General features: G+C 37.8%; 1 protein-coding gene across 2 annotated transcripts in view; it reads left to right on the top strand.

The window, feature by feature from the left end:
• The first annotated feature begins 2,700 nt into the window (after positions 1–2,700).
• GPR143 (G protein-coupled receptor 143) overlaps positions 2,701–27,333 on the top strand; it is a 57,891-nt gene continuing 33,258 nt past the window's right edge. Inside the window, exons 1-6 of one of the 2 annotated variants that reach the window (XM_027835415.1) lie at positions 2,701–3,296; positions 7,700–7,809; positions 9,074–9,168; positions 21,658–21,750; positions 24,725–24,834; positions 26,632–26,740. In XM_027835415.1, coding sequence (XP_027691216.1) covers positions 3,056–3,296; positions 7,700–7,809; positions 9,074–9,168; positions 21,658–21,750; positions 24,725–24,834; positions 26,632–26,740 — 758 coding nt within the window. In that variant the 5' untranslated portion in view covers positions 2,701–3,055. The remainder of the gene's footprint in view (positions 3,297–7,699; positions 7,810–9,073; positions 9,169–21,657; positions 21,751–24,724; positions 24,835–26,631; positions 26,741–27,333) is intronic. The other variant, XM_027835416.1, reaches the window with a different exon arrangement.

The raw sequence follows: 27,333 nt of genomic DNA, 5'->3' as shown, positions 1-27,333 counted from the left end.
TGGAAACCAGAGAATGAGGAAGGGTGGTATAAAGGCATGAAGACCTGCTAGTGACCCTTACTCCAATCGGGAACTGAGGATCCAGGGTCAGGGAAAATAAGGAAGTAACTGTCGAAGGACAATGACTCAGTCTGTTGCTGCGTCTGGGTTTCATAAGAAGCATCTGAAATTCTCCATGGATGATCCATTCCAACTTCCTTTATCAGAGCAAGCAAGTCCTACTGCACGTTTAAACCAAACCTAGTATGGTAACCTTTGAAAAAGTCAAAAGAAAATCAATTCAATAAACCAAAAAAGAAAAAGAAAAACTGGCAGGGAATGTGGAGAGCAATGAAATTGGATTTTATGCTTTCAGAAAAGGAAGAGCAAATCAAATTCTGAAAAGCAGTTTCATTTGGTCATGGTAATGATTTTCATGATTCTTGCAAGTGCATAATTGCAGGCCAGTTTTTGACATTTGGAGATTTGGTTTCTTTTTTTTTATTTTTTTATTAATTTTTTTTTGATTTATCAATAATCACTTCCATATGCTTTTGAGTTTAAAATTTTTCTCCCCCTTCCTCCCTTCCTCCCCTCCACCCTCCCCAAGACCGCGCACAATCTGATATAGGCTATACATGAGATTTGGTTTCTAAGAGCAGCTGCAACCTGAATAGAGTAGGTTTACAAACTTGTGCCAGGACCTAATTCTTTTGAAGTTGTGACAGGGTTTGTAGTCCATTGTCTCATTAAAGCATCCCACTTCCCCTCTGAAAGTGGAGTCTCTTTTTGGCCTCCAGTGACTAACCCAACAGGAAACCCACTCAACTGTATTGGTGAAGGGAGAAGAGCACAAACCACGACCATCTGGCCCTCAATTAAAATTTCATAACAGGTGAAATTGCTTGGGTGGAGATATAAAAAAGCAAGTGTGGAATGGACTGAATTAAATTATTTAGGAAGCAGAGCTTGCTGTTCTACAAATAATTTTTCTGGCCCTTAAAAATGGTTGGAAGTAGTATCCTGACAAACCTCCCAAATAGTTTATTTTATTTTTAGAGTGGGGGTGGTGGGGAGAAAGCATTGATATATTGGGAAATAAAGGTTCCAGTGTTTAAAGTATCAACTTATAATAGATAATATAATATATAATATAATATAATTGACTCTGGGCAAATCATTTAACCCAGCTTGCCTCAGTTTCCACATCTATAAAATGAGCTGGAAAGGAAGATGGCAAACCACTCTAGTATCTTTACCAAGAAAACTCCAAATGGGGTCATAAAAAGTCTGAAAAGACTGAAATGATTCAACTCCAATAAGCAAAAACTTGTAGAACTGGATGGGGCTTTAGAGACGATTTTACCCAAATCCTTATTTTACAGATTGGGAAAGTGAGGTCCACGAGATTAAGTGATTTAACTGAGGTCACACAGTGGCAGAGTGTTTATTAGTGATAATATAATTCTAACTCTACTTCTTGAAGACTGTTTTTAGTTTATCTTTCTTTATATACATTTAAGAGTCTATTGACAGCTTTTGTGTTTATATCATTTTATTTTCCAATTCTATTCCTCCTCTAGTCTATGGAATGAGCCATCCCTTGAAGTAAAGATTTTTTTTACAAAAAGACAAAAAAGGGGGGGGGGGGGAAAGCAGGTCAGCAAAAAGCAACCAAGTCTGGTGATATATACAATATTTCACATCCATAGGCCTTCTACCTCTACAGAAAAGGAAGAAGGTGAATTTTGTCACCCCTTTCATGGGATCAGTCTTCACCATTATAACTGCATAGCGTTCTGGTTTGTGTCAGAGCATTTAGTATTTCACACTGAATTCTGAAATGGATCTATGATCTCATTGATTCAGGAATTCCCTCTAAAGATGCCGATCTCAACCCATCCATGTCTGCCCATTCAATGCCACTCTCATCTGTGTCATCCCAAGGGGAAATCCATTGAAATTCAAATTTGAAATTTTATTTGTAAAGCCATTAAAAATTCAAAAACTGAATCTCTTGTTCTTTAAACATCTGACCCTGAAATGCAGTCAGATTGTTCAGAAAAAGACACTCATTATTCCATGTTGAAAATAGCCTGTGTCCAACGTGGACAGTCTGTCTTGAAAATCACTTCTGAATTGGGCTTTATAGAGAGGTCTTAGTTGGAGGCTGTGAAGGTTAAAAGCACTCTCTTGATAGGAAATTGATTTCCAGGCTGGAGGTTAAAGAAAAATGGCACCCACTTTTTACTTCATGGTCAATCATAGCTTATGAACCATGGCAAAGTGACCTAACTAAACCCAAAGCAGACGAGTAATTGGTATATGTCATTCATCTTTACTAGAACTTTATTTTTGTCTAGACCTGTGATTTCATCACTCTAGGGACTTCCCAGTAAGGAAACTCCCTCAATCGATACAGATCAGCAACTGTTCTATGACTTTTGTATTTAAAGGGGTACCGCAAGGGGTAATGAGAGATTAATGCCTTGCCCTTGGTCACAGTTAGTATGTGGCACAGGCAGGACTGGAAACACCTAGCTCTTCCTGACTCTGAAGTCACTTCTTAATCCACCACATCTCGTTGCCTGTCTTGTTAGATCCTTTAGAGATGAAAAAGGAAGGCTAAAGGCCGTATTTTTTTTTTTTAATAAGAAAAGACTTTGAATGAATTCAAAGCTTGGCTTGGCTTGCCTTAACGAGACTGAAAAGTCCTATCTATCCATTTACTACTTCTCCTACAATCATTTTTTACCAAGAATTTTGCAGGGATGCCTTAATAGTATCTTTTCAGAAATGTTCAGAAGGGAGAAGTTTCACCTGACTGGAGACCATCCCCTTTAGAGGTAGTTTCTGAGAGAAAAGAAAGGAGAAGAAAGTCAGCTCTGGTTGGGGGTTGGAAAGGGGGGGCTTTAGCCTGAGCTGCAGCCATCCGCATGATCTTTCCTTGCCCAGCTACAGCACATGATCTAATCCCTGAGGCCAGGGATCTGTGGGGGATGAGGAGACCTCCCTGCCTCTGAATAAAGCAGACGGGGCCACAGATCTCTGCACATACCACAGGGTGGACTTTTCCATGGCATCTCCCAGGCTCGAGACCTTCTGTTGCCCCAACCGGGATGCAGCCACGCAGCTGGTGCTAGCTTTCCAGCCCCAGGTATTTAATGGGGTGTGCCTCGGGAGTGCCTCCTTCAACTTGCTGCTCAGCATCTTACAGCTCCTCCCCAAGAAGAGCCAGGGGCCCAAGAAGCTCCCCCAAACTTCCTGTGCCACCATCCTGCTCTTCGTCTCTGCCTGTGATCTCCTGGGCTGCTTAGGTAAAGAGGGGTCTGTGGGGTTCTTTACCCGCTCCAAAGAGTTAGAGGGAAGTTGCTCTTGGGGGGTGATCTCAAAGCACAATCTGAAGGCTGCTTTTCAGTCAGTCAGGATGAAATGGAGGAATGAGAGTTCTTCCCCACTTAACTCTGGGCTAGAAGGAGAAAAGTAATTTTTATTTTTTATTTCTTTGGCCTGGACAATCAATACAAGATGCAAGATCAGCATAGTTTGAATTTATTTTCAAGTTATTGTTCTTGTAGGGGAAAATGTAATTTATAATCTGATTCATAAATGCCTAGCCCTTAGTAGACCCTTAATAACTGTTTGCTGAATTGAATTGACATAATTGCTGAATTACGAACCAGGTGTTGCTGATCATGCCTAAAGTCAGGAGGCTGGAAGTAAATGTTTTCTGTTGGAAGGAGAGGGTATTAGAATGTTTGGCTTGCCTCCTGCTCCATTCAAGGGGCAGCACACATCAGCCTCCAACTTCTGGGCAGTAAGTGGAGCAGTGGCCACGCCCTACAGCTCTTTCCATTGATTCTGTAAGCTTAGGCTTCAGAAATGTCATTTTAAAATTCAAGAGACTTGGTTAGGAGAAAAAAACTTGAGGTGCAAGAAGGAGAGAAAGTAGTCAGTCACATACTTGGGGTGAAACTTTTGGTTTACTCAGCTTAATGGACAGAATTCATTAGACTTTTCATTATGATTCTTCTTTATAACTTTAGAAGAGTCATTTAGTTGTACATGAGTTTTTATGTCCTTAAGCTTCTTAATTAAAAAAAAAATCTGTTTAGATTGCTCAGAAGAGGAGATAAAAAGAAAATCCACCTCCTTCCCTAATTTTGCAGTTTGGAACATTACATGCACTATTAGATTGAATTGATGCATTGGAGAGTTTTGCTGAACAGGCTTTTTTTTATTCTGTTTTTCTTTTTTAGTTTTTGTCACAAGGGATAACTTAGATGGGGAAAGGAGGGATTCATTTAGAATGAAAGTGATGTCAAAAACGAAAGCCATCAATAGAAATTTAAAAATAAAATAATTTTAAAGGAGTTAGTATTTACATATTCTTTTAGCTCTAAGAAATAATGAGAATTGTGTTACCATGGTCTGGTAGAAAATCCACTACAATATGAGTCAGGAAATTCCTGTGTAATTATAGAAAAGTGACAACCTCTCTGAGCCTCAAGCTCTTCAAGTGTAAAATGAGGGAAATGATGCCTGACCACTTCTCCAATTTGTTACATCAAATGAGAAAATGTATCTCATTATCTACTTTTAAACTATTTTTAAAAGTACAAAGCACTGTTTAAAACATAAGGCAGTGGTATCATTTTGTAAAAAGTTTTTGTTTGTTGTTTTTGGACTGGGTCTATGATTTCCTTGGTATAGCAAAGTCTCTCCACCAATGGTAGATCTGCGCTTGCCTTGCTCTGCAATATAGAACCTTAATTTGTCTGGGTCCCCCTTCTCTTCTACCCCTGACATGGTGGTACTGGAAGAAGAGTCAGAATACTCCTTATTCCCCCTTTCCATTTGCATGTTCTTCTTTCCATCACTCAGCAATTTCTCCTCCTTTGTGGTTCACTCTCTCCAAATTTATCATATAATCTAGATCCTGGTGACTTTGTCTACTGGTCCTAAATCTATTCTCCTTTTTTCTCCAAAGAGTTCAGGACCCGTTTCATAGTATTCTCTACTCCAACTCCTGCCCTTTGTATTAGGGGATTTTAAACAAATAGTAAATACACATTGAGCTTCTTTCTAACACTATCATCTCCCAGTCCCTCAGTCTTCTCAATTCCCATGACCATGATCCTCATTCTGCTTCTATATAATCAAGGATGGTTACATTCTTGATCTTGCCATCCCTGTAAAGGGATTTGAAAATAGGAAACTATATAAAGTTGAATTGGTTAACTATAGGTTCAGTATCAGAATGGGAGAAATGGAAACCTTTAAGGGTTAAGGGTTGGGAGAGCAAAGAAGGCTGGAAGAACTCAAGATCTGGGTAAGGACAAAGAACAGGCACAGGAAGAGGTGGAATAATAGGGTGTTACAGTCAGAATTCTTGACCATGGAAGAGGATCAATTGTGGGAGGTGACAAGGTCAAGGGTCAGACCTAACATCAGCCCACAGATCAGATCAGTTGCCATTTTCACAAACTACTACAGCATTGTTTACATCTGATCCCTTCTCACTGTTCACAGGGCTATGTGACATATAAAAACTTCAAAAACAGTGTCTGGGGGCAGCTAAGTGGTGCAGTGGATAGAGCACCAGCCCTGGATTCAGGAGGACCTGAGTTCAAATCTGGCCTCAGACACTTGACACTTACTAGCTGTGTGACTCTGGGCAAGTAACTTAACCCCATTGTCTAGCGAAAAAAAAAAGAAAGAAAGAAACAGTTTCTGGGTAATTAATCATTTTGTTAATTATGCTAACAAATAATTAATAAAAGGATGGTCATTTGGCCATCTCTCATGAACCAAAGGACCCTTCAGTACCTGAGTGTGGAAATCAATTCTGATTGGTTAATAAGTAATGAGAGAATGAATGTTATAATGAGAGGTAGGTTTATTCTAATGAGGGACTAGGGACTGTGACTTTGATCACTCTTGCTCCCAGACCACCCCCAGTCTTGGGCAATCTAGAAGAAGGATCTACTACTCCCCCACACCCACCCCCAGCCTGAGTAGAGCATAATGGGCTTCCCCACTTGGGTAGGGTCTGAACAAGATTGAGGAGAAAATTAATCCATCCTCACTATCCCCAATGTCCTTCGATGCTGGCTTGACCTAGTAGAGAATAAAGAAATAAAAGGGGAAAAAACCCTGCATTTCCTCAATAATTTGTTATTTAATAATCATTTCTCTCATTCACCATCTTAGTTCAAACTCTTATCATTTCTGACCTGAAGTACTATAATATCCCATCTCCAGTTTCTCCCTTCAATTCAGTTTCCACACAGCTGCCAAAGTTATATTCTTAAAGTGCAAGTCTAGCCATGTCACTCCCTTGCTCATTAAACTCTAGTAGCTTCCTGTTTTAACTTTAGGATCAAATATAAAATCCTCTGTATGTTATTTAAAGCTCCTTACAACCTGGCTCCAACCCATCTCACCATCTTACTATAAATTACTCCCCTTCATATACCTTACCAATCTAGCCTTCTTACTGTTCCTCACACAGTCCTTTTCCCATCTTGGTACCTTTGCTAATGGCTGTGCCCCATACCCAGAATGTATTTCCTCTTAATCTCTACTTCTAGGAATCCCTGGTTTCCTTCAAAACTCAGTTTAGGCATCACCTTTTACATGAAATGTTTCCTGATTCCCCAGCTGCTAGTGCCTTCCATTCCCACTCCATTCTGCCCACAGTTAACTGATATTTATTTTGTGTGTATGTGTGTGTGTGTGTGTGTGTGTGTGTGTGTGTATACACACTATCTCCCCGACAGACTCTAAACTCCTTAATTTTTATTTTTGTATCCTGAGTACCTAGCACTGTGCTTGGCACATAGTAGGTGCTTAAAAATGCTAGTTGATTGATTTATAGAGAGTTGCTTGAGGCACTGAGATATTAAGAGACTTGCTTAGTGTCACTAAGCCGGGTGACTCAGACAGGAATTGAACTCACATCTTCTTGATTCCAAGGGTAGCTTTCTATTTACTATGCCAGTATATAATATTCTAATAAAAATATCAAACTTTATTATTTTTTTAGAAACGACTGGATAACAGGAAGAAGGTATCTAAGCATCTCCTCTTCAAAAAAAAAAAGCAACAACTAACTTTAGTCATTTTGTGACCCATCTTTTCTTGTTCATGTTACCTATTTAAGTGCTCATAATAATACATTTGTAAACAAGTAGTATCATCTAATGAAGTAGTCAGTATGCTCAGTTTTTAGAAGTATTTGAGGAAAGAAATGAAACCAGTAGTTCAGAAAAATAAAAAAGGAACATTTAAAAGACAACATTGTCATTATCTTTTTATAGAGAAATATAGGTAATCAATTTAGGAGATTATGTTTAAAAGATGAAGTAATAGCTTTTATTACTTCAGATTTATTTTTTCTATAATAGATATTTTTATGGGAAATGTGTAATAAAAGAGTTGAAAATACATCAATTTTTAGTAGTGAATCAACACAGTGAGAGAAGCAAAAATAGCTTCTTTGCCTTTATTCTAAAATAGGTTAAGATACTTTGTAGCTAAGCCCTGAAGTTCTTCTGTCAGTTTTACAAATATTTATTAGCTATTGCATTCGTTTGTGTGTGAGTGCGTGTGTATTTGTCTGTTTTCTCTCTGGATATAACTTGAAACATAACTACATGTAAGCATGCAAATTTAATTGGAATTACAGACTTAGAAGGTCACTTCATTATTCCCTTAGGTATCATATTCAGGTCTACAGTATGGTTAGGATTTCCAGATTTCATTGGAAATATCTCCGTGGTGAATGGAACAGATGTGTGGCCTACTGCTTTCTGTGTAGGAAGTGCAGTAAGTACCATCTTTGTATTTCTCTCATTAATCCCAATTCCCTCTTCCTACCTTTTACTTTATTATCTGACTGCCTGCCACCCCAAATGCACTCGTGCATGTGCACACACACACAAACACACACACATTTATATAGTATGGAATGTAATGGAAGGCACAACAGGAGAGGAGTGTTTTCTAGAGATGATATCCTCATTCTAAATGGAATTCATTCATTATCATCAAAATAATACTTCAATATTTCAATTGATCCATGATCCATGTAGGTATTTCCTCCAGTGGTGCATGTAACATTCCATGCCTTCTCATTCTGAGCAGTTCTTATCTACGCCATAAAATCCTCCATGGGTAGAAACAGCAAAGGACCTTTAGCCAGAGTTTTTCGAATTAGGACAACTCTTGTACTCAATAAGACAAAGTGAACCTCAAAGCTTTTGTGCTGTTAATCAATGAATTGTAGACAGAGAAGAGGGAGCATGGTTTAGTGGATAACGTTGGGGGTAGGAAAATTAAGTGATGCCTCTGAAGGTCCTGGTTGTGTGACAATGAATAAGTTACCTAACTTTTCCATGTTTAAAGCCAACTGACTAAGACCAAAAAAGTTATGGAGGAGTTGCTGATATGTATCAGTGGAGGGAACTTCTTTACTGGGAGTTCTCTGATCCAATGAAATTACATCCAGACACCTCCCTCAAAAGATTAACAGAGGAAAATTACTTTGGTTCTATTTTCACCTAACAAAAGACTCTGTCGCCTTCAAGAGAAGGCAAACCCTTTCTCATTGCCTGTCCCCAAAACCTTTCTCAGTTACAGCTGAATGAATATTTTTACTTCATACTAGAGAGATATTCTGTTGGTGTTTTTTAAACAGTTCCTTTCTATCATAATTGAGGTATATTTCCTAACCATTTTTCCATTGATCGAATGGAAGGAAAGGTGCTCCAATTTGTAAACTCCTAGGAGATGCTACTGTAGTTTAAGTCTAGCACATTTCACCATGTACTTTATCCACCCTGTGGAAAAGTGTTAAAGGAAACAAAGCTCTTTAAACATATCTAGTCGAGTAGAGGGAACAATGTATCACAAGATGAATATCCTTCTTTCATTGCAAAAACTACAGCCACATGTCTAACTGAATGCACTCATGTGTTGAATTAATAACGTCAAAGGAAGTGGACTTCTAATGTTTCATTTCACGGATGGTCTGGGAATATGGTGAATGTTTTCAAGCGAGTTAATGTATACTTTTCCCTCCCTAATGTAGATGTGGATCCAGCTGTTATATAGTGCCTGCTTCTGGTGGTTGTTTTGCTATGCTGTAGATGCCTACTTGGTGATAAGAAGATCTGCAGGATTAAGGTATCAACAGAGAAAATAAATCACAAACTGAATTTTGTCATAAAAATTTATTTAACTATTACTGTTGGAGAAAAATTTTGAAAAGGATAAATTTATTTTGAGAGATCTTTATTCCAGGGAACTGCTACGTGTAAGAGGAAAGAAAGTAATGCATTTAGAGTCAGAGGACCTGGGTTCAAATCTTGGTCTTGTCACTGGAGGAAGTCACTTAATTTTTATGATCCCCAGTAGCCTTATCTATTAAATGAGGAAGTTTGACTAGATGACCTCTAGGGTCCCTTCAGCTCTTAATCTTACTGCAAACCTCCAAATCTCTGAGACTTCAAATGATTTTCAAGAGTGGTCAATAAATACTTGCTGATTGATCAGCATCAATTGACAAGCTTATTACATTTTATATACTATATTAGAGCTAAAAAGAAGACCAGCAGATAAAAGGCCCTAACAATACATATTTAATATATATAACATACAAAATCAAAACTTTCTTAAGATAATAAAATGTAGATGGAAACAATTTCCAAGTTCTAAATATTGGAAATGAATGATGAAGAATTTAATACTATAAAAGCGCTGAATTGAAAGAATTGGTTCCATAGTTAAATTGGGGGGAAAAAACACTATAATGGATTCTCTCAGTACATATTAAGGCTTCTGTGAGGCAAATCTTATTTTCAAATTTTTATTGATAGTTACTGTTTAACCTTGCTTAATTGCATTATGTTTTTGAGACCATTCACTCTTATTTATATTTGTCTCCTTTATAGAACATGTATAGGCATGTTTTATATGCCTCTAACTCAGAGGGATACTTTTGAAAATAAAAACATTATTATCTCCCTTTATGTAAGATTGGCAGTGGAAAGGACCATTATTTAATAGCTATGTGACCATGAGCAGGTTATTTAATTTTCCTAAAGGTCCCTCATCTGTAAAAAAAAAAAAAAAAATATGGAGAAGATGATCATGCCCAAAGCAGTGGTTCCTCATTGTCTAGCGAATAAAATAAAAACTTCTGAGCCTGGTATCCCAAACTTTCCACAATCTGAATCAGTATGGTACAGTGGAAAGAGCCCTAGCTCAAGTCAAAAGATATGGATTCAAATTCTGATTCATATCATCTGTATGAACTTGGGCAGATAATTTAACCTCTGTGGACCTCAGTTTCTCATCTGTAAAATGAGAAGATGGAACTAGATCCAAAGCCCCTACCAGCTCTAGGTTTATGAGCCCATGATCTTTCACAAGCATCCTACTCAGCTGCTTCCCTAGAATATACTATGTGAAGACCAGCCTAGGCATAGCTAAAGACTTCTTGCTATAGAAAGCTGATCATGGGGTTAGGCAGTTCACGTGAATGGGGCAGCTAGGTGGTGAAGTGTATCAAGCACTGGACTGGGAATCACACTTTTTGCCTCAGTTTTCTTATCTCTAAAATAAGCTGGAGAAGGAAATGGCAAAGCCTCCAGTATCTTTGCCAAGGGAACCCTAAATGGGGTCAATAAAGAGTTGAACATGACTGAAACAACTAAACAACAACAAATGAATACAAAACGGTCCTCAGTATGTATAGTTCTTTTCTATGTCTTATGACAGTGGTAGAATGGCAGAGATGGATCCATCCCAAAGAATGGGAAAAATTGGGAGCAGCAAACAGTTTTTCCCACAAAGGCAACAGCAACTATTGATTTCTACATATATGTCTACTTTGTTATCTCTATAACATCTTTATCTAAAGTTATTTACACACACATTTAATTGCATTCAATAACTACTTACCAAGCATGAAAACACTGTGGTAAGCCTAGTGGGAACAAATATAAAAACTCAACATCCTCTGGCCTAAAGGAGATTACATTCTACTGGGTGGCTTGAACTAATACACGTATAAGTAAATACAAAATTTAAAAAAAAATCTCAGGAGGGAGAGAGCATTAACAACAGAGAACAGGAAATACCTCAACTAGGAGGTGGCACCTTAACTGTGTTTTGATGGAAACCAGAGATTCCATGAAGTGGAGCTGAGGGAATATATACCAGATATGGGGAAATCACTCGTGAAAAGAAGGCACAGAGATAGGAATCCCATGTTTAGGGAACAGCTAGCCAGGCAGTTTGACTGGATGGAAAGGTACATGAAGGAGGGAGTTAATATTCAATATGATTGAAATGGTAGAGGTGAGCCAGATTATGGAGTATCTCAAATGCCAGATTGAGGGAAATGATGAAAATGGGAGGAGAACAGGAAAGCTTTCACAGACAATTTTCTGGAGCAGACTATATCTTCCCAGTCATACAGCTGACAATGTTGGTTAATTTCAAAACAGCAGGCTGCCACACAATGAAGTGCAGCTTTTTTGTCTCAGTGTAAGCAAAGTGCCTCACGTGTATTTAAATCACACAGTATTGAACAGGTTTGACAGAAATAATTTTATGATCTACTGAGTATTAACATCAATTGAAACTTTAAAAATGAGGGCAGTCTAGTGGGCTGGGCCTGATTCATGACAGTCTGGTGCTTCAGGTTCAGAACTGGAATGAAGTGAGGTACCTGTAGATCATCAGTTAACAAAAAGAAGTTTACTTAGCTATAGAATAGAGAAGACACTCAATAAGAATGTAACACTTAGGTCAGATAGTTCAGGCCCCACCCTCCTTCTACCCATACAGAAATGTGTCTGGTCAGCAGGACAAAGTGTGATTTACCAAGTCTGGAGGGCCTTGACTCCCACTGGGCAGGCATCTTTTATGCCCTTAGGTAAACCAGGATTGTGGCAATGGCCAAAGCCATTTCACAAGTTCATGAAGCCAATTAAGTCTTAAGGACTATTTTGAGAGATTTTAGGATAGGGAAATACCCCAGCTAGTGGTAAGGGTTTGCTGGTAGTTATTTCTCCTACCATTGACATGCACCTGCCTGAAGTGTTCACTAATATTATGCAGAATGTCCAGAGCAGTATCTAAACGAAAGGAGTTTTCCTTACATTGATGAGATTCTCCAAATGTGTCTATTGACAGAGGACATTATATTAATTTTGTTGTTATAAAAACACACAAACCCTTTTTCAATAGAATCTGGAGTCATTTGTACCAATAATTCTAATCATCCACACTAGATTTTTAAAAAAGCAAATGAAAAATGAATATTGCCCGGAATGTGGTATGCAACTGGATAAAGAACTCATTAAGGTTTTGAAAATAGACTTTCATCGATATTTTTTGTTTTCATATCATCTCTATTTCGCTCTTTTTCTTCCCCTCCTTCCTCCCAGAAAGCTGTCTCTTAGGACAAAGAATTAAAAGAAGAAGAAGAAAAAATCATGAAAACTGATTAATATGTTGAAAAAAATCTGACAATATATGCAATGTGTCATATCCATGGACCCATCTCTGCAAGAATAATCTGAGACAAAAGTCGTAGGTCATATTAGAGGTCACTTAATCTCTCTGGGCTCAGTTTTCTCATTTGCAAAATGAGAATTTGGACTACATGGCCTCTGAACACTTTCCCAGCTCTATGTCTATGGTCCTTTGGTCGGATAGCACTTTGGTCCTTTTGTTGTTGTTATTCAGAGAGGATATAAGCAATACGCAAAAGGCTTTTACATACCAATTCTAAAAATGGTACTTTAAGACAAAATTAAGTTTAAAAATTAAAATTCCAGTTAAGGCTGTTTAAGATATTTCAATAATACTTCAATTGGTCCATGTAGAGTATTTATCAATACATTCTAATCAACGATTACATTGCTTGTTTCACATTCCCTCTACGGGCACAGGTTGTAACCCCTTCTAAGTGGGTAGCGATAGCCAAAAAATTGGTGTTTAATGGTAGGCATGTCATCTGGTTGCCAGTATTCTGGTGATAAACCTCTGAGTGCTTAGTCTGATTCTCAGATGAATGAAATTCAGAGTATCAGTGAGCCCACATGAAAAGCTTTTAATACTTTGAAGTATCAGAATAAGACTTTAGTGGAGACATTTCAAAAGTAACAAAAGGACAGTTGGTCCCTAGAAAATCTCTTCTCCAATTGTAGAATTAAAATTCCCTAAAAAGGAAAATTTAAAAGAAAAAATAAGGCTAAAAGAAACCTGCAAATTACGTGATCCAAAGAACTGTTACAAAACTGGAATGTTCAAACTGCAAAATTGTGGAGTAAATGGATTGTATTCTTAGCTACAACAATATTCACCAAAGGGTTCAGTTCTGTTGTTGGAGTTCAGGCCTTAATCCTTAGCTAAAATTGGATTATGTAAATATAACTACTACACATGGAATTTCTGGGCATTTTGGTTTTGTAGGATAGTCTAACACAGACATTGCTCTTTTTGGTTACTATTGTTCTGACACAGGGTGTCTTTAAAATAAAACATTTTTTCTTTTCTTTTTAAGTTTGATTAATATTAACATGTATGAACATTTCCACGTACAAAGAACAGAAGAAGAGGATTATGACACCATGATTCTCTATTTCCAATATAACTTATTTATCTGTGTCTTCCACTGAACCTCCCTCTGTTCTTTTCTGTGTTTATTAGTTTTATTGATAGTCTTTTTTTCTTCTTTATTTGCATTACTCACTAAATTATCCCAATAAATCTTCTACTCCCATTCCCCAAATATAAGGCCTCTCTTGTAATAAATAAGTAGCATCAGGAGGGGAAAAAAAATCTACATGTTGATCATGTCTAAAAATGACTCATTCTGTATCTCTAGTCCAACACCTATCTGTCTAGATGTAGGAAATGTGAATCATTGTTGGTATTCTAGAGCAGTAGTTGATAATTGCACTGCTCATAATTGTTTTTCACAGTTGTTTTCCTTTTCAATGTTACAATCACGTACATTGCTTTTCTGGTTTTCCCCACTTGACTAAGTATCAGTCCTCTTGTGTATCAGTATCACATAAGTTCTTTAAGTTTCCTGAATCTATCCCTTTCACAGTAATATTTTGTTGCATTTCTACACTATAATTTGTTCATTCATTCCTCATCTTATGAGGAATGACTTTGTTTCGAGTTCTGATTTTGTCTCTGGTTCTTTGCTACAATTAAAAGTGCTGCTATGGATATTTTTGTTCATGTAGGTCCTTTTCCTTTTTCTTTGTTCTTTTTGAGATAAGTCTAGTGGTAGTATTAATTATATTCATAAGGTATATACAATTTGTTGATTTTGGGGATCTAGTTCCAAATTTTCCATAATGATTCAATGAAATTACAATTCTACCACTATGCTTTAGTGTGCGTCCTCACCAAAATTTTTCCTATTCTTTTTTTGCTATCTTTGCTCATCTGAGGGTATGATCCTTAAATCATACTCAGAATAAGAGTATGAACCTTAGAATTGTTTTAAATTTTCACTTATTTTATTTTTAATTGTTTAATAATATTTAATTTCTCCAATTAAATGTAAAGACAATTTTTAGCATTTATTTTTACAAGATTTTGAATTCCAAATTTTTCTCCCTCTTTTTCCTCCCTCCCCTCTCCTTTCCTAAAATGGTAAGCAATTTGATATAGGTTATATATGTATGATCATGTAAAACATATTTCCATATTAGTCACATTTGTGAAAGAAGAAACAGACTAAAAGGAAAAAACCACAAAAAAAAAAGTGAAAAAAGTATGCTTCAGTCTGCATTCAGAGTCTATTAGTTCTTTATCTGGATGTGGATAGCATTTTCCAACATGGGTCATTTGTAATTGTCTTGGATCATATTGCTGAGAACAGCTAAGTCATTCATAGCTGATCATCACACAATGTTGCTGTTACTGTGTACAAATGTTTTTCTGGTTCTGCTCGTTTCATTTTGCTTCAGTTTGTACAAATATTTTCAGGTTTTTCTGTAATCTGCCTGCTCATAATTTCTTATTACATGGAAGTATTCCATTACATTCATATACCACAACTTGTTTAACCATTCCCCAATTTATAGGTATCCCCTCAATTTCCAATATTTTGCCACCACAAAAAAAGGGCTGTTACCAATATTTTTTGCACTTCTTTTATTTTTAGTGATTTGAAGCACTTTTTTTCATGGATATTTCATGGATGTTAGTAGTTTTCGTTTCTTTTGAGAACTTCCTGTTGAGACCCATTGACCATTTGTCAATTGTTGAATCGCTCTTATTGTTATGCATTTGCATCAATTTCCTAAATATGCTGTTCAGTCATTTCAGTCATATCCAACTCTTCATGGCAAGGATACTGAAATAGTTTGCCATTTCCTTTTCCATCTCATTTTACAGATGAAACTGAGGCAAACAGGGTTGAGTGATGTGCCCAGGGTCACATAGCTAGTAAGTTTCTGAGACCAGATTTGAACTCATGAAGAGGAGTTTTCCTGATTCCAAGCCCAGTGCTCTATCTACTGTGCCACCTAGCTGCCCCTAAATATATTTAGCTTCTTAAATGTATTGGATTCTAAACCTTTATCAGAGAAATTTGCTGCAAAGATTTTTTCCAAGTTCACTGTTTCCTTTCTAATTATTATTGCATTGATTTTGTTTCTATAAAACCTTTATAATCTTAAGTATTAAAAAGTATGTATTTTATCTTCTGTGAATACATTTTATTCCTTGTTTGGTCAAGAACTGTTCCCCTTATCTATAATTGAGATAGATGTTCTCTTCCCCGATTCTCTGGTTTGTGATTTGACCTTTTATGTCTAAATCCTTTGTCCATTTGGAATTTATTGAGATCTGTGGTAGGAGATGTAGTTCTAAACCTAACTCCTATCTAATTGCATTCCAGTTTTCCTTGCATTTTTGCTCAATGAATAATTTGTGACTCCAGCATTTGGAGTTTTTGGGTTTATTAAAAATTGTGTTAGTATATTCCGTTGCTACTGCTTCTTATGTAATTAACTTGTTGAATGGGTTAATTTTTCTCTTTTTGTTTCACTAGTAGCAGATAGTTTTAGCGATTACTGTTTCTCATACAGTTTGAGGTCTAGAACTTCTAGGAGTCCTTCTTTTCTACTTTTTTCCATTATTTCCCTTGAGAATTCTTGAATTTCTGTTTCTTTAAATGAATTTTATTAATTTTTCCTAATTCTCTGAAGTAATTATTTGATAATTTGTTTGGTATGGCACTGGATCTATAAATCACAGTGAGGTTGAGATTAATTTGAATCCAAATAATGTGTAATTCATTTTTAGTGTGAAGTGTATAATAGTACCTGTTTGAATTTAATGAGATAAAATTAAATTGATGTGATGTATATGAGTTGATTGAGTATTTTGACATCATCAGTCTGCATTGTACTTGCTTAGCATCATATATGTGTACATGTGATATACTGCTAAATAACATATTATTGATAGAAGTATTAGGTTGGTTTTTTTTAAAGAGTCCTTCACAAAATGGACAAAAGCAAGAATACTTCAGATGGAAACACTACCAACACCTTCCCCCCCAAAAAAGAGCAAAACAGATGTTCAATATTAAATTAAAATTTGATGTAAACAAATGGCATAGATATGATCCTAATAAAGTAGGGTGAGATGTATAAGAAAAAGGTTCTGCTGGGTCTTCGTAAACCAGCTAGCACCTCTTTCTCATCTTAGTGAGTGATGGGAAGGCAGGAAGAAAACAAGTGTTTTCAGGATGCTGGGAAGTCTCCTAGGAAAGGGGAACAAGATTGGCATGAAAATGTTTCCCAGCCAAAACCTCACCAGCCTAATCCTCTGGGTGGTGGACATGGGAAGGAACAAAGTGTATCCTTTTAATACTGTAGAAGCTTCTAGCTTCTGAACCAGAAGTTTAACGACCAAAATGGAAAGACTACCAAAGGCTAACCTAGCTTACTCAGAATAAACACTTTATTTCCTTGTCCACTTTTTTTTTTTTTAGGCAATTGGGGTTAAGTGACTTGCCCAGAGTCACACAGCTAGTAAGTATCAAGTGTTTGGTCTGAAGCTGGATTTGAACTCAGGTCCTCCTGACTTCTCCCTTTCCAACAAAGCCTATTGACTCTGGAACATAAAGAGGAAGAACTAAAATACTAACCTGTTTTCAAGTTAAAAGAGTATTGGGGGGGCAGCTAGGTGGCACAGTAGATAAAGCATTGACCCTGAAGTCAGGAGGACCTGAGTTCAAATATGGCCTCAGACCAAACATGACACTTACTAGCTGTGTGACCCTGGGCAAGTCACTTAACCCCAATTGCCTTAAAAAAAAAAAAAAAAGGTATTGAGGGAACTGCTTTTCCAGGAAAAGTTTATAGTATGGTAGGAGAAAATATCTTGAAATGATTCCTTGTTGCCTTCCCTCAAATTGACTACAAAATTGTCAATCATAAGAAAGCTTTAATTCTCTTAAGTCCATTTCTGCTATTTATAGGAATAAAGTATTAGAAGCAACCAGAGAGGCTTACAAAAGCTACGGCATAGGCCCAGAAGCAGAGACAGTAGTACTCCCTGGGCAAAGCTTCTAAGAGAAAACTTGGTAAACAAGTGTGACAGAATTTAATGTAGCTACAAGAAACAAATATGAATGGTAAAAAGTGGTATGTGAAGTAAATAAAGGGAAGGAGCAATGGCATGTGTCCACGGATTGTGAAGATACAAACATTTATGCATTCCATTAATAAGAGAAGACAAGTGTAAATAATGTTAGAGTGTTTAATGTTCATTAGGGTGTGGTTTTTTTTTCTTGCCTTTGTTTTTTTTTCCCCCTTGCATTTGAATGCTCTAGTGTCCTTTCAGTTTGAAAACCCTTGCTTTTTCCATTAATCCACCCTGTTTAAGTTTTAGTTGGAGCTCCTAAGAATGTTAAAGCTCTGATTAGGTGGAGTATCTAATATTTGCCAAAAGAATCTGCTGGAATCTAGGACCTCTGCCAGGAGATGTGATAGAAGCCTAGACAGAAGTTCTATATTTTAATGTGGGGAAGGGAAAAAATATCTTCAAAAAATCTCCACCAAGTTCTAAGTGTGCTTGAGTCATGAGCATTCATTCATGTACACAGAAGTTACATTGGGCCATATGCTCAGTTAACTTTGAGAAACTAGTGGGGGAAATGGAATTGTTGTGCAGTAAATAACTCAAAACTTCTTCTGATAACCACAAATTTCCTTCTTTAAGTAGCAACTAATCAATTAACAACCATTTGTTAAACACCTACAATGTGGCCATCACTGTGCACTGTGTTCCAGAGATATAAAGATAAAAATAGAATATTGAATAACAAAAGAGGAGACTAGCCCTTTATTAGACCCCCAAACATTGAGAAATCTTATTATCACCTATGCAAATACTGCAGATATACTGTTGGTCATTTCTTGATCAACTACTTCATTTCTCAATTCCAACTTCAGAACGTTTTGGAGGTCCAGAATGGCTTTGATTTTTTAAGAATGAGTGAGCATCAAGGATCCATAGGGAGAATAAACCAGGCTAAGTCAAAGAGAGTTCTTTTAAAATTTGTGTTCTCTGATATCACTAGTGAAAGGTAATATAGCACAATGGGTAGTGTGCTGGAATGGTGATCAGGAATTTAAGTCAACTTAAAAGCAAATTTATTAAGCACCTACTATTTGTAAGGCACTGTTCTTGGTATTGAACATACAATGACAAACAAACCAAACCAAAAACCCAAAGTCTCTTCCCTCCAGAAGCTTACATTCTGGTAAGGGTAGGAGGAGAAAGTATAAAACGTGTACACAATTAAGTAAATACAGAGTATATGCAAAAATTATGCAAATTAATTCCAAGAGTAATTTCAAAATTCAAAATAATTTCAAAATATAATGTGACACGAAGTTGGCCTTGAAATAACGTAGGAATTCTACAAGGTAGAGGTAAGAAGGATTACATTCTAGATGTGCAAAGGCATGGAGGGGAGAGCTATAATTTTGAGTTTAGCAAGAGTTAGAAAACTTGCCCAATTAGAAGGAAGAATATGTGAAGGGCAGTAAAATGAAATGAGACTGGCAGGGTGGATTGATTGTGAAGGGCTTTAAATGCCAGACTGGAGTTTGTGTTTTTGAATAAGTGGCTGATAGAATCAGATCTGTACTTCAGTATTATCAATTATGATGGATTAGATTGGACAGGAGGGAGACTGGTGGCAGGAAGACAAATTAGAAGGCTATTGCAATAACTTAGAGGTGATGAGACATGAACTAGGGGAGCAGTTGTATGAATGAAGAGGAGACAGTTGTGAAAGATTTTTGGAGGTAGAATTGACAAAAAACTCAAAGAAGAGGGCCTAGAACAGAACTTAGAAAACCAGTCATCCTTAGATGGTGGGAGGAGGAGGAGAAGGAGGAAGAGCAGGATTCAGGAAAGGTGATGGAGAAGGAATAGTCTTACACGTAGGAGGACAAGCAAGAGGGAACAAAAGTCTTGGGAGGAAAGAGTATGAAGGAGGAAGGGGTGGTTGACAGTGTCAATGGAATCTGAAAGGTCTGAGGCAAGGCCATCTGGTTTAGTAGTTGAAAGGTGGCACAGTTTGTATATTATAGGGAAGCCAGCTGAATGAGACTGAGAAGTCATTGGAAGAAATGGAGCTAACAAAAGCCAACAACCCTTTCTAGGAGTCTGGCTGTAAAAGATTTCACCCCTGCTCCAGCTTCAATCTCCTCCTTTTCCAATCTTGACCCTGTGGTCAACCTTACACCATCCTATACTCTTTAATCCTATATACCCTTGTCAAACCTCAACCTTAGAGTGTTCCCACACTCCTACTCACATTTTGGAGTTGATTGAAACTGACAGGGTCCACTACAAGTTTATGTTATCTGATCTCAACTGGACCCTCCTTACACTAAGGCAATCCCTTTTCTTCTCCTCAACTGACTGTTCCACTGCCAGCAGTGATAGTTTTAAACTCTCTTTTCTCCCTAGGCTTCTTATACTACCCTGCCCCAACCCTCTCAACAAAAGATCTCACCTCATAAATTATTGAGAAAATAGAGACCAATTCACCTTGACCTCCTTCTTTATTTCTTCTCTACATCTCAAATCCTCTTCATATCTTCCTTCTTCCCTTCCTCTTCTCCCTTCCCCCCTTCTCCTCTTCCTCACTACTGCTTTGCCTAAAAGATGAGAACTCACCAAGGCAAGTGCTCACATGATGGTCAGAAGAAGTGGTTCCAGGACACTCTCAAGGTTTCTCTGAAGAACTTTGGAATAGATTGTGAGACATGGGACACACTGATGGGACCACCCAGCATGGCGTGCCCTCGTCAAAGAAGGCACTGTGCTGTATGAGCAAAGCAGAATTGAAGTAGCTCAAAAGAAAGGAGAAGTGTGCAAATTTAGAGAATCCACCCCAAATGTTCACATGGACTATTTGGGCCTGACCTGTGGTAGAGCATTCCGAGCTCGTGTTGATCTGATCCGCCATAGTCAGACACATCGTAACTTGACTCTAACATAGTGATGTCATTTTGGTCCTCTTGGAGAACGAAGGACAACAACCAACCAGCTACTTTACTCAAGTTTCTAATAAAGAGGTACAGATTCTTCTGGTAATGAAATAATTCTGTTAAGTAAAACTAAAAAGTGACCTCATATGAAAGTAGCATTCCCCATCTGTAGCAACCCCTACATCTCTGTTTTTTAAACAAGTTACAGAAATCTGTTTTTTCTCCCTTCCACCCTCTACCCCATTTGAAAAGAAAAAAAAATTTCATGTAACAAATACCTGTAATCTATCAATAAAGATTTATTAAGCACATACTGGGTGCCGGGTACCGTGCCAAGTCTGGGGATCAAAAAAGAAGTAAAAAACAGTGCCTGCCCTCAAAGCACTTACAATCTAATGGAGGGGTGAGATGGGGTAGGGTGGGGGAGGCAACTTACAAATAAATATACAGGATGAATATGAGATAATTAACTAAAGGTACTGGAATTAAGAGAGAAAGACTTCCTGTAGAGATGAGATTTTAGTTGGGACTTAAAGAAAGCCAGGGAATTTAGTAGTCAGAGCAGAGGATGAAATCAAGCATGATACTGTGCTGTTGGTCTTCAAAATTTTTAATTCTTATAATATTGGTGTTGTATAAATTGTTCTTCTGGCAAAACATTTACAGTGTTTTGTAAAGCCAGGGTGGTTTGAGGGAAGCAGACCTGTGGTGTTTTGTTTTTTTTTTCAAATTGGAATAGAGATCTCTAATTGAGGAAATTTCCTCTACCATGATGGTAGTTACTGCTCTGTAATTTACAGTCATAGAGAGTTGTCCAAGACATTGAGCAGTTAAATGATTTACCCAGGGTCAAACAGTCTGTATGTGTCAGAAGTGAGACTTGAACTCGGGTTTTCATGACTGTCTACAGCCATCTCTTTTTCTTCTATACCACACTGCTTCTCAGGGTTAGGTCAACGTTCTAAATTAACTGTTTTCCCCAAGAACAGATGAAATATTTGTAGAAGGTCTATTCACTAGGCATTTTTCTGACCATTTCAGTATAGCTTCTTTCAAAGTGTCATGGCATTATTTCAATGTGTATCTAAATTTCGCTTTCTCATTTTCCTTCTAGTACTATTCTGCTCTACCATATGATGGCATGGGGCCTGGCAATCCTTCTTTGCATAGAGGGCATTACTATGCTTTACTACCCTTCTGTCTTCAGGTAAGATATTCATTTATTGCAACTTGGTGGTGATCCAGGTAGAGGATTTATTTATTCAGGAAATTAATGAGTGAAAATAGAAATGTAAAATCAGTAAGATATGAAGCAGAACAAGAAAACTAGAGATAAAAATTAGGAAATCAGTTTAAACCCATTTTTACCCAAAGATATGGGATCATTCTAGGACAGGGGTGGGGAACCTGCAGCCTTGAGGCCACATGTGGCCCTCTAGGTCTTCAAGTGTGGCCCTTTGACTGAACCCTTTAAGATTCATTCAAAGGATTACACTTAAGGACCTAGAGGGCCCCATGTAGCCTTGAGGCCACAGGTTCCCCTCCCCTGTTCTAGGACTATCACTACTCAGAGCAAATACAGAAGCTATTGTTGGGAGCTCCTCTGCATCACAGGTGGTCATACTTATGATGCATCCATGCTGTCTGGAACCCTCAGTCAGTCAAATAGCATTTATTAAACTCTTATTATGTACCATGCACTGTGCTGACCTCTGATAAGACAAAGAAGGGCAAAAATAGTCCCTGTCTTCAAGGAGCCCATATTCTTTCTAATGGGAGAGAAAACATGTAAATAACCAGGCACAGATAAGATGTATGCAGAATTTATGGAAGGTACTCTGAAAAGTAACTTAGCAACTTGAAGTTACATTGCATTAGCAATTTGAGTAACCAGAAACACTTCTTGTAGAAAGCGGTCTTTGAGTTAAGTCTTGAAAAAAGTCAGGAAAATGAAGAGGTAATGGGGAGAAACAGAACATTCTAGACATTGAGGATGGAGACAAAGCTATTCTAGACAAAGACACGGGAGACAGGACATCAGGTGCCATGTTTGAGGAACTGCAAGCTGGCTCATAGAGTGTATCATGGAAGGTTAGAGGACACGAAAGGTAGGAAGTTACCAGGTAACGAAGAGATTTAAATACAAAAAAGAGGACTTTATAGATGCTTAGGTGGCCCTAGGAGGAGCCTTAAGACTTCCCTGTGGTTCTCTGCAGTTCTGTTCTCCTTAGGGGCTTGAGTTGAGGTTGACTCCCCAGAGTTGTAGGACCAGGTTTAGATAATAATGGCCCCCCTTTTAGTAGTGCATTGTAACATCTCCTGGGCTCATTTTATTCAAAACCCTAAAATCTCACCAAGATGTGAGCATATAAGGCAGGGATAAATTCTATTCAGCTTTTGCCACCTGGGGCAGGTGACTACCTTATTGTATGCTTCATTTTCCTGATGGGGTATGGGACCTGGATCCCCAAAATGCAGCCTAGCTCCTGAACCTTCCCACACAGCCCAACCTAGATACTCAATAATCTTTTCAACTGTCCTTTCATTGTGTCTCTGACTAACTCCAATCTTCAATTCTCTGTTACCTCTGACCCAGCCCAGCCCATCATTGTCTATTACCTCCAGACCAGCCCAGGCTATTTCCCACCCTTAATCCCATCTAGACCCCTTCTCTGTTACTTCAGGGTTACCCCAGGCTATTGGCTACCCTTGATCCCATCCAAATCTTCCCACAATCTTTTTCACTATGAAAAAAGTCAGTCTTGTCTACCAAATGGGCAGATTCTTAAAATCCTGCCCACTTCTATTGGGATACAATAAACCTTGTCTCTGATTGAAAGAAGGCTTCAGTGGCAAAATTCTTTGAGGTAGACCCATGCCTTTTGCCCTTGAATTTCAGGGTTCCCAGTACCCCTAGACTGCAACACTGCCTGGCATGTGATTATTGACCCATATATTGGAACTCTAGCTTCTTCTTGGGGTGAGGGAAAGGGGTAGATAGAGGCTGCAGTTATATCTTATCATTGCTCACACATCCACAAACTGAAATAGAGTTTATTGTATATATCCCTTTCTGTGTATCTCTCTCGCTCTCTCTCTTTTTTTTTTTTTGGCTAGGTAATGGGGTTAAGTGACTTGCCCAGGGTCACACAGCTAGTAAGTGTTATGTGTCTGAGGCCGCATTTGAACTCAGGTCCTCCTTAATCCAGGGCCGGTGCTCTATCCACTGCACCACCTAGCTGCCTCTGTGTATCTCTCTTGGCTTAATTTTGTAGCCCTGAGTTCTTGGGTAGTTCCTTCAAAGTTTTTGTGTTCCTGGAGAGGAGAAGGAATAATCTCCATGGTGACATGGTGGCTAATTCTGGAAAATTATGGATATATAGTTTGGGAACTGTCCCTAAAATGGGAGTAGTTCCAGAAAGAACTCACCAATGAGAGGAGCGCAGTCACAAGCATGCTGAGACATGGTGACTAAGTCTATTCTTCTTTCCCTCCTTTCTTCATTTTTTCTCTCTTATTTCATGTAATCCCTTTACCTTTTATTTTATTGGGTTATCTTGCCTATACATATACATATATATATACATATATACATATACATACATACATACATACATATATACATATATATGTGTGTGTGTGTGTGTGTGTGTATATACCTGTGGCTTTGCAGTGATCACCAAGTCCTATGTCTTTTATTTTCATGACATGTTTCCTTGGGAATAACTATTACTTACTAGTCATAATGGTCAGAATGATTCTCATTTGAAATATGAAAAACTTACTTTGTGACTTAAGCCTTTTGTCTATTGTGTTTTCTCTCCTTCCCTTTGAAGGGAAGTGGAAAAAGTGGAAAAACCCATCATGCTCCTGTGTGTCCCTTCCTTCCTTATTGTTACGCTATCAGAAGGATTCTTTTACTCCTTTCCAGGGTTATAATATATGGGATCCCGTTTAAGTGGAACTGAAAACGTGCTGCTCTTCTCCCTGATTTATTTAATATTTGTTGCCAATATAAATGAGACCTATTTCTTTTGGAGTGAGTCAGAAGTAAATGTGCTATGTTTCCTCCTTACTTTCATCAGCTTTTCTGCACAGCTAGCTGAGTAGTCTATTACAAGCCAACAAAATCAAAGCTTCAGGTATCAAAAAACAAGTAACTTTTACTTTTTTCCCCTCAGTTGTGAAAGTGGCCTGGAGCATGCAGTGCCCCATTATGTGACTACCTACGTGCCACTTCTGCTAGTTTTGTTGGCCAATCCCATCCTGTTCCAAAAGACAGTTATGGCAGGTAAAGGTGATGATGCTTCACTGGTAGGTGGGTAACAGAGGTCACAAATTGTATGCCTCTAATATTGACAATGGAGTAGATGTATCTCTTAATCTAGTGTTTTGTAAAGGACTTAGGATATACATGGTCTCTTTGGACTCTGCAGGTTACTTTATTTCCCTTTGTTCCCCAAACATGTAAGAATAATGAAACATATATATATACACACACACACATATATAATTTATATATTTACATACATTTACATATTATATATAAATAATATATAATATATATTATATATTTATATATATAAATGAAACATATATATATATAAACACATATAAAAAAAGAATGTGGGCTAGCAAATTAATATGAACTACAGAAGTCTTCAGTCAAATAGCAATAGTTTGTGGGACATCTGGAGAAGCTGCCCTAAGTCCAAGATGTTCTAATGATTTATACCCATTCAAGATCATAGTACACAAGACCCCACCAATGTGTTTACATTTACTAGTCATTCAGAGGGTATGATCAAAGTAAAGGCATTTATTTAATAAACTAGTATAGTAGGAAAAGTAACAATGAATTATGTCTTTCTTCCCCTCCTTCCTCCACCTAGAACTGGGGCATACTATGACAGAGATACAAATCAATGGAAAATAGAAATTCATAGGGGTTACCCATGGGGCACACACCTAAGGACACATGTGGCTAGGGTACATGAGAGTATGGCTCTAAAACTGCAGGATTGCTGATGTCTTTTGATGTCATCAGCCTGCTTTCCAGTGTGTGTCACTCTGCTAGTCTCTACTGGGTAATACTCCCCTGGTACCAGTTTATGAGATTCATCTCTTCAGTGGCCCCTGCCAGATATTTCAGCTCCAGTCAGCTAGGGTGCAGTGATTAGAAAACATGCACCTGATAAGACCACTCACTCTGTAATCATAACCAGACTACTAACAAAAATGATTCAGAGTGACCCCAGTCCAAGACTGTCTTTTCTCCTCAATCCTATGCCTCATACCCAGATCACAGTCCTTAGTCCCAGAAGGAGATGAGACTAGAAATTCCCAAATTCTTTTCTGGTTTGGTATGCAAATTAATTTGAGCTAGAACAAAAAGGTGAGTGAATTAGGCAGGGTCACTGTTCTCTACCCTATCTTCCTGCCTTTATTAAATATATCTATCAGTAGCAAAACCTGTCTAGATTTGGTGCTGTATTTTGGTCATCAAAAAACCTTCCTGCCTGTCTGCTTTTCAGACTGCTCAAACTGGACTTAGACACTATGACGAAGCTAGAGAATTCTCATGTAGGGCTTTTGTGATAGTGAGAGGGAATTGAATGTTTAGGAATCAACTAGCAACTTTTTACCTGATGGATCCAGAATCTTTCTTTAGCAGTAGCACCCAACCTTCAAACAGGGTACTAGAACTGTTCCTTGCCTTTCATCATGGAAAAGGAAGTATATTAAAGAAGCAGGTATTTTTAATTGTGAGAAGTTGATATTGTGAATACAGCAAGAACTGCCATGCATGGATTTAATTGTGGTTCAGTTCAGGGTTTCCCTGTATAGTGTTGGATCATGGTATGTTAAATATAGTTCATTTGTCATATTCCAAATGGCCTGCAGGGAAGTTAGCTTTAATATTCTGGTGGAGTTTCTCAGTCTTCTACCTTGCCCCCAAGCTACTCTGCATCTGAATAATTTAAAAGCTCCTTGGGTTACATCTAGCTTTGTCTCTTTCACTATCATTGTACCATCTCTGTTAATAATGAACAAGACCATTTAAATAGTTCCCTTCTATTCTTTTCAGTGGCATCTTTACTCAAAGGAAGACAAGGCATTTACACAGAGAATGAAAGGCGGTTGGGAGCAGTGATTCAAATTCGCTTTTTCAAAATTATGCTGGTGTTCATTATTTGGTAACCTCTCTTATACACACTTTCATCACTGGAGTGGGGAGGGAGGATTTGAAAGCAACTTGCCATTTTGCTTGATCCAGTTGTGACCTGGATGTTTCAAAGAGAAGTCTTTGGAAAGGAAATCTTTGAAACTTGTGTGAGGTGCCCTTTGAGGAAATGGAGTGAGAACAGGAAAGCAAGTTCACAATGCACAAACTTCTGGAAAACTATTCAGTTTTACTCAAGCATATGTAAAGCCCATGAAACAAGGAGTCCCAAGTTTAGTTTCCCAACTTCCCAACCATCTGCATCCGGTATTTCACTCCGTGGCTGGAGTTAGTATTGGGTTATAACATTTTTAAAAGACTTGAAAGAATCACCAGATGATATTGTTCTCTCAGCTAGAATTTCTTTATCTAAGGACAGAGACAATTCATCACTGGTAACTTGCCATGGTGGGATGATGCACAGCTAAGCTAAGGGCAGATGGTAACAGGGTCTTAAGTAGGTGCCCTTTAAAATAGAATTGAAACCAATGTGAAGACAGATTGGTTTCAAAAAGCTCTTCACTGTGGTTAAATGATACTTCCAGATACAGTACAGGCATCTGTGGT

Source organism: Vombatus ursinus, unplaced genomic scaffold (assembly GCF_900497805.2).
Source record: "Vombatus ursinus unplaced genomic scaffold, bare-nosed wombat genome assembly UNPS02014814.1, whole genome shotgun sequence".
Classification (NCBI taxonomy): domain Eukaryota; kingdom Metazoa; phylum Chordata; class Mammalia; order Diprotodontia; family Vombatidae; genus Vombatus; species Vombatus ursinus.
Note: the sequence above shows the minus strand (reverse complement) of the source record. Positions and strands in the feature narration are given on the sequence as shown.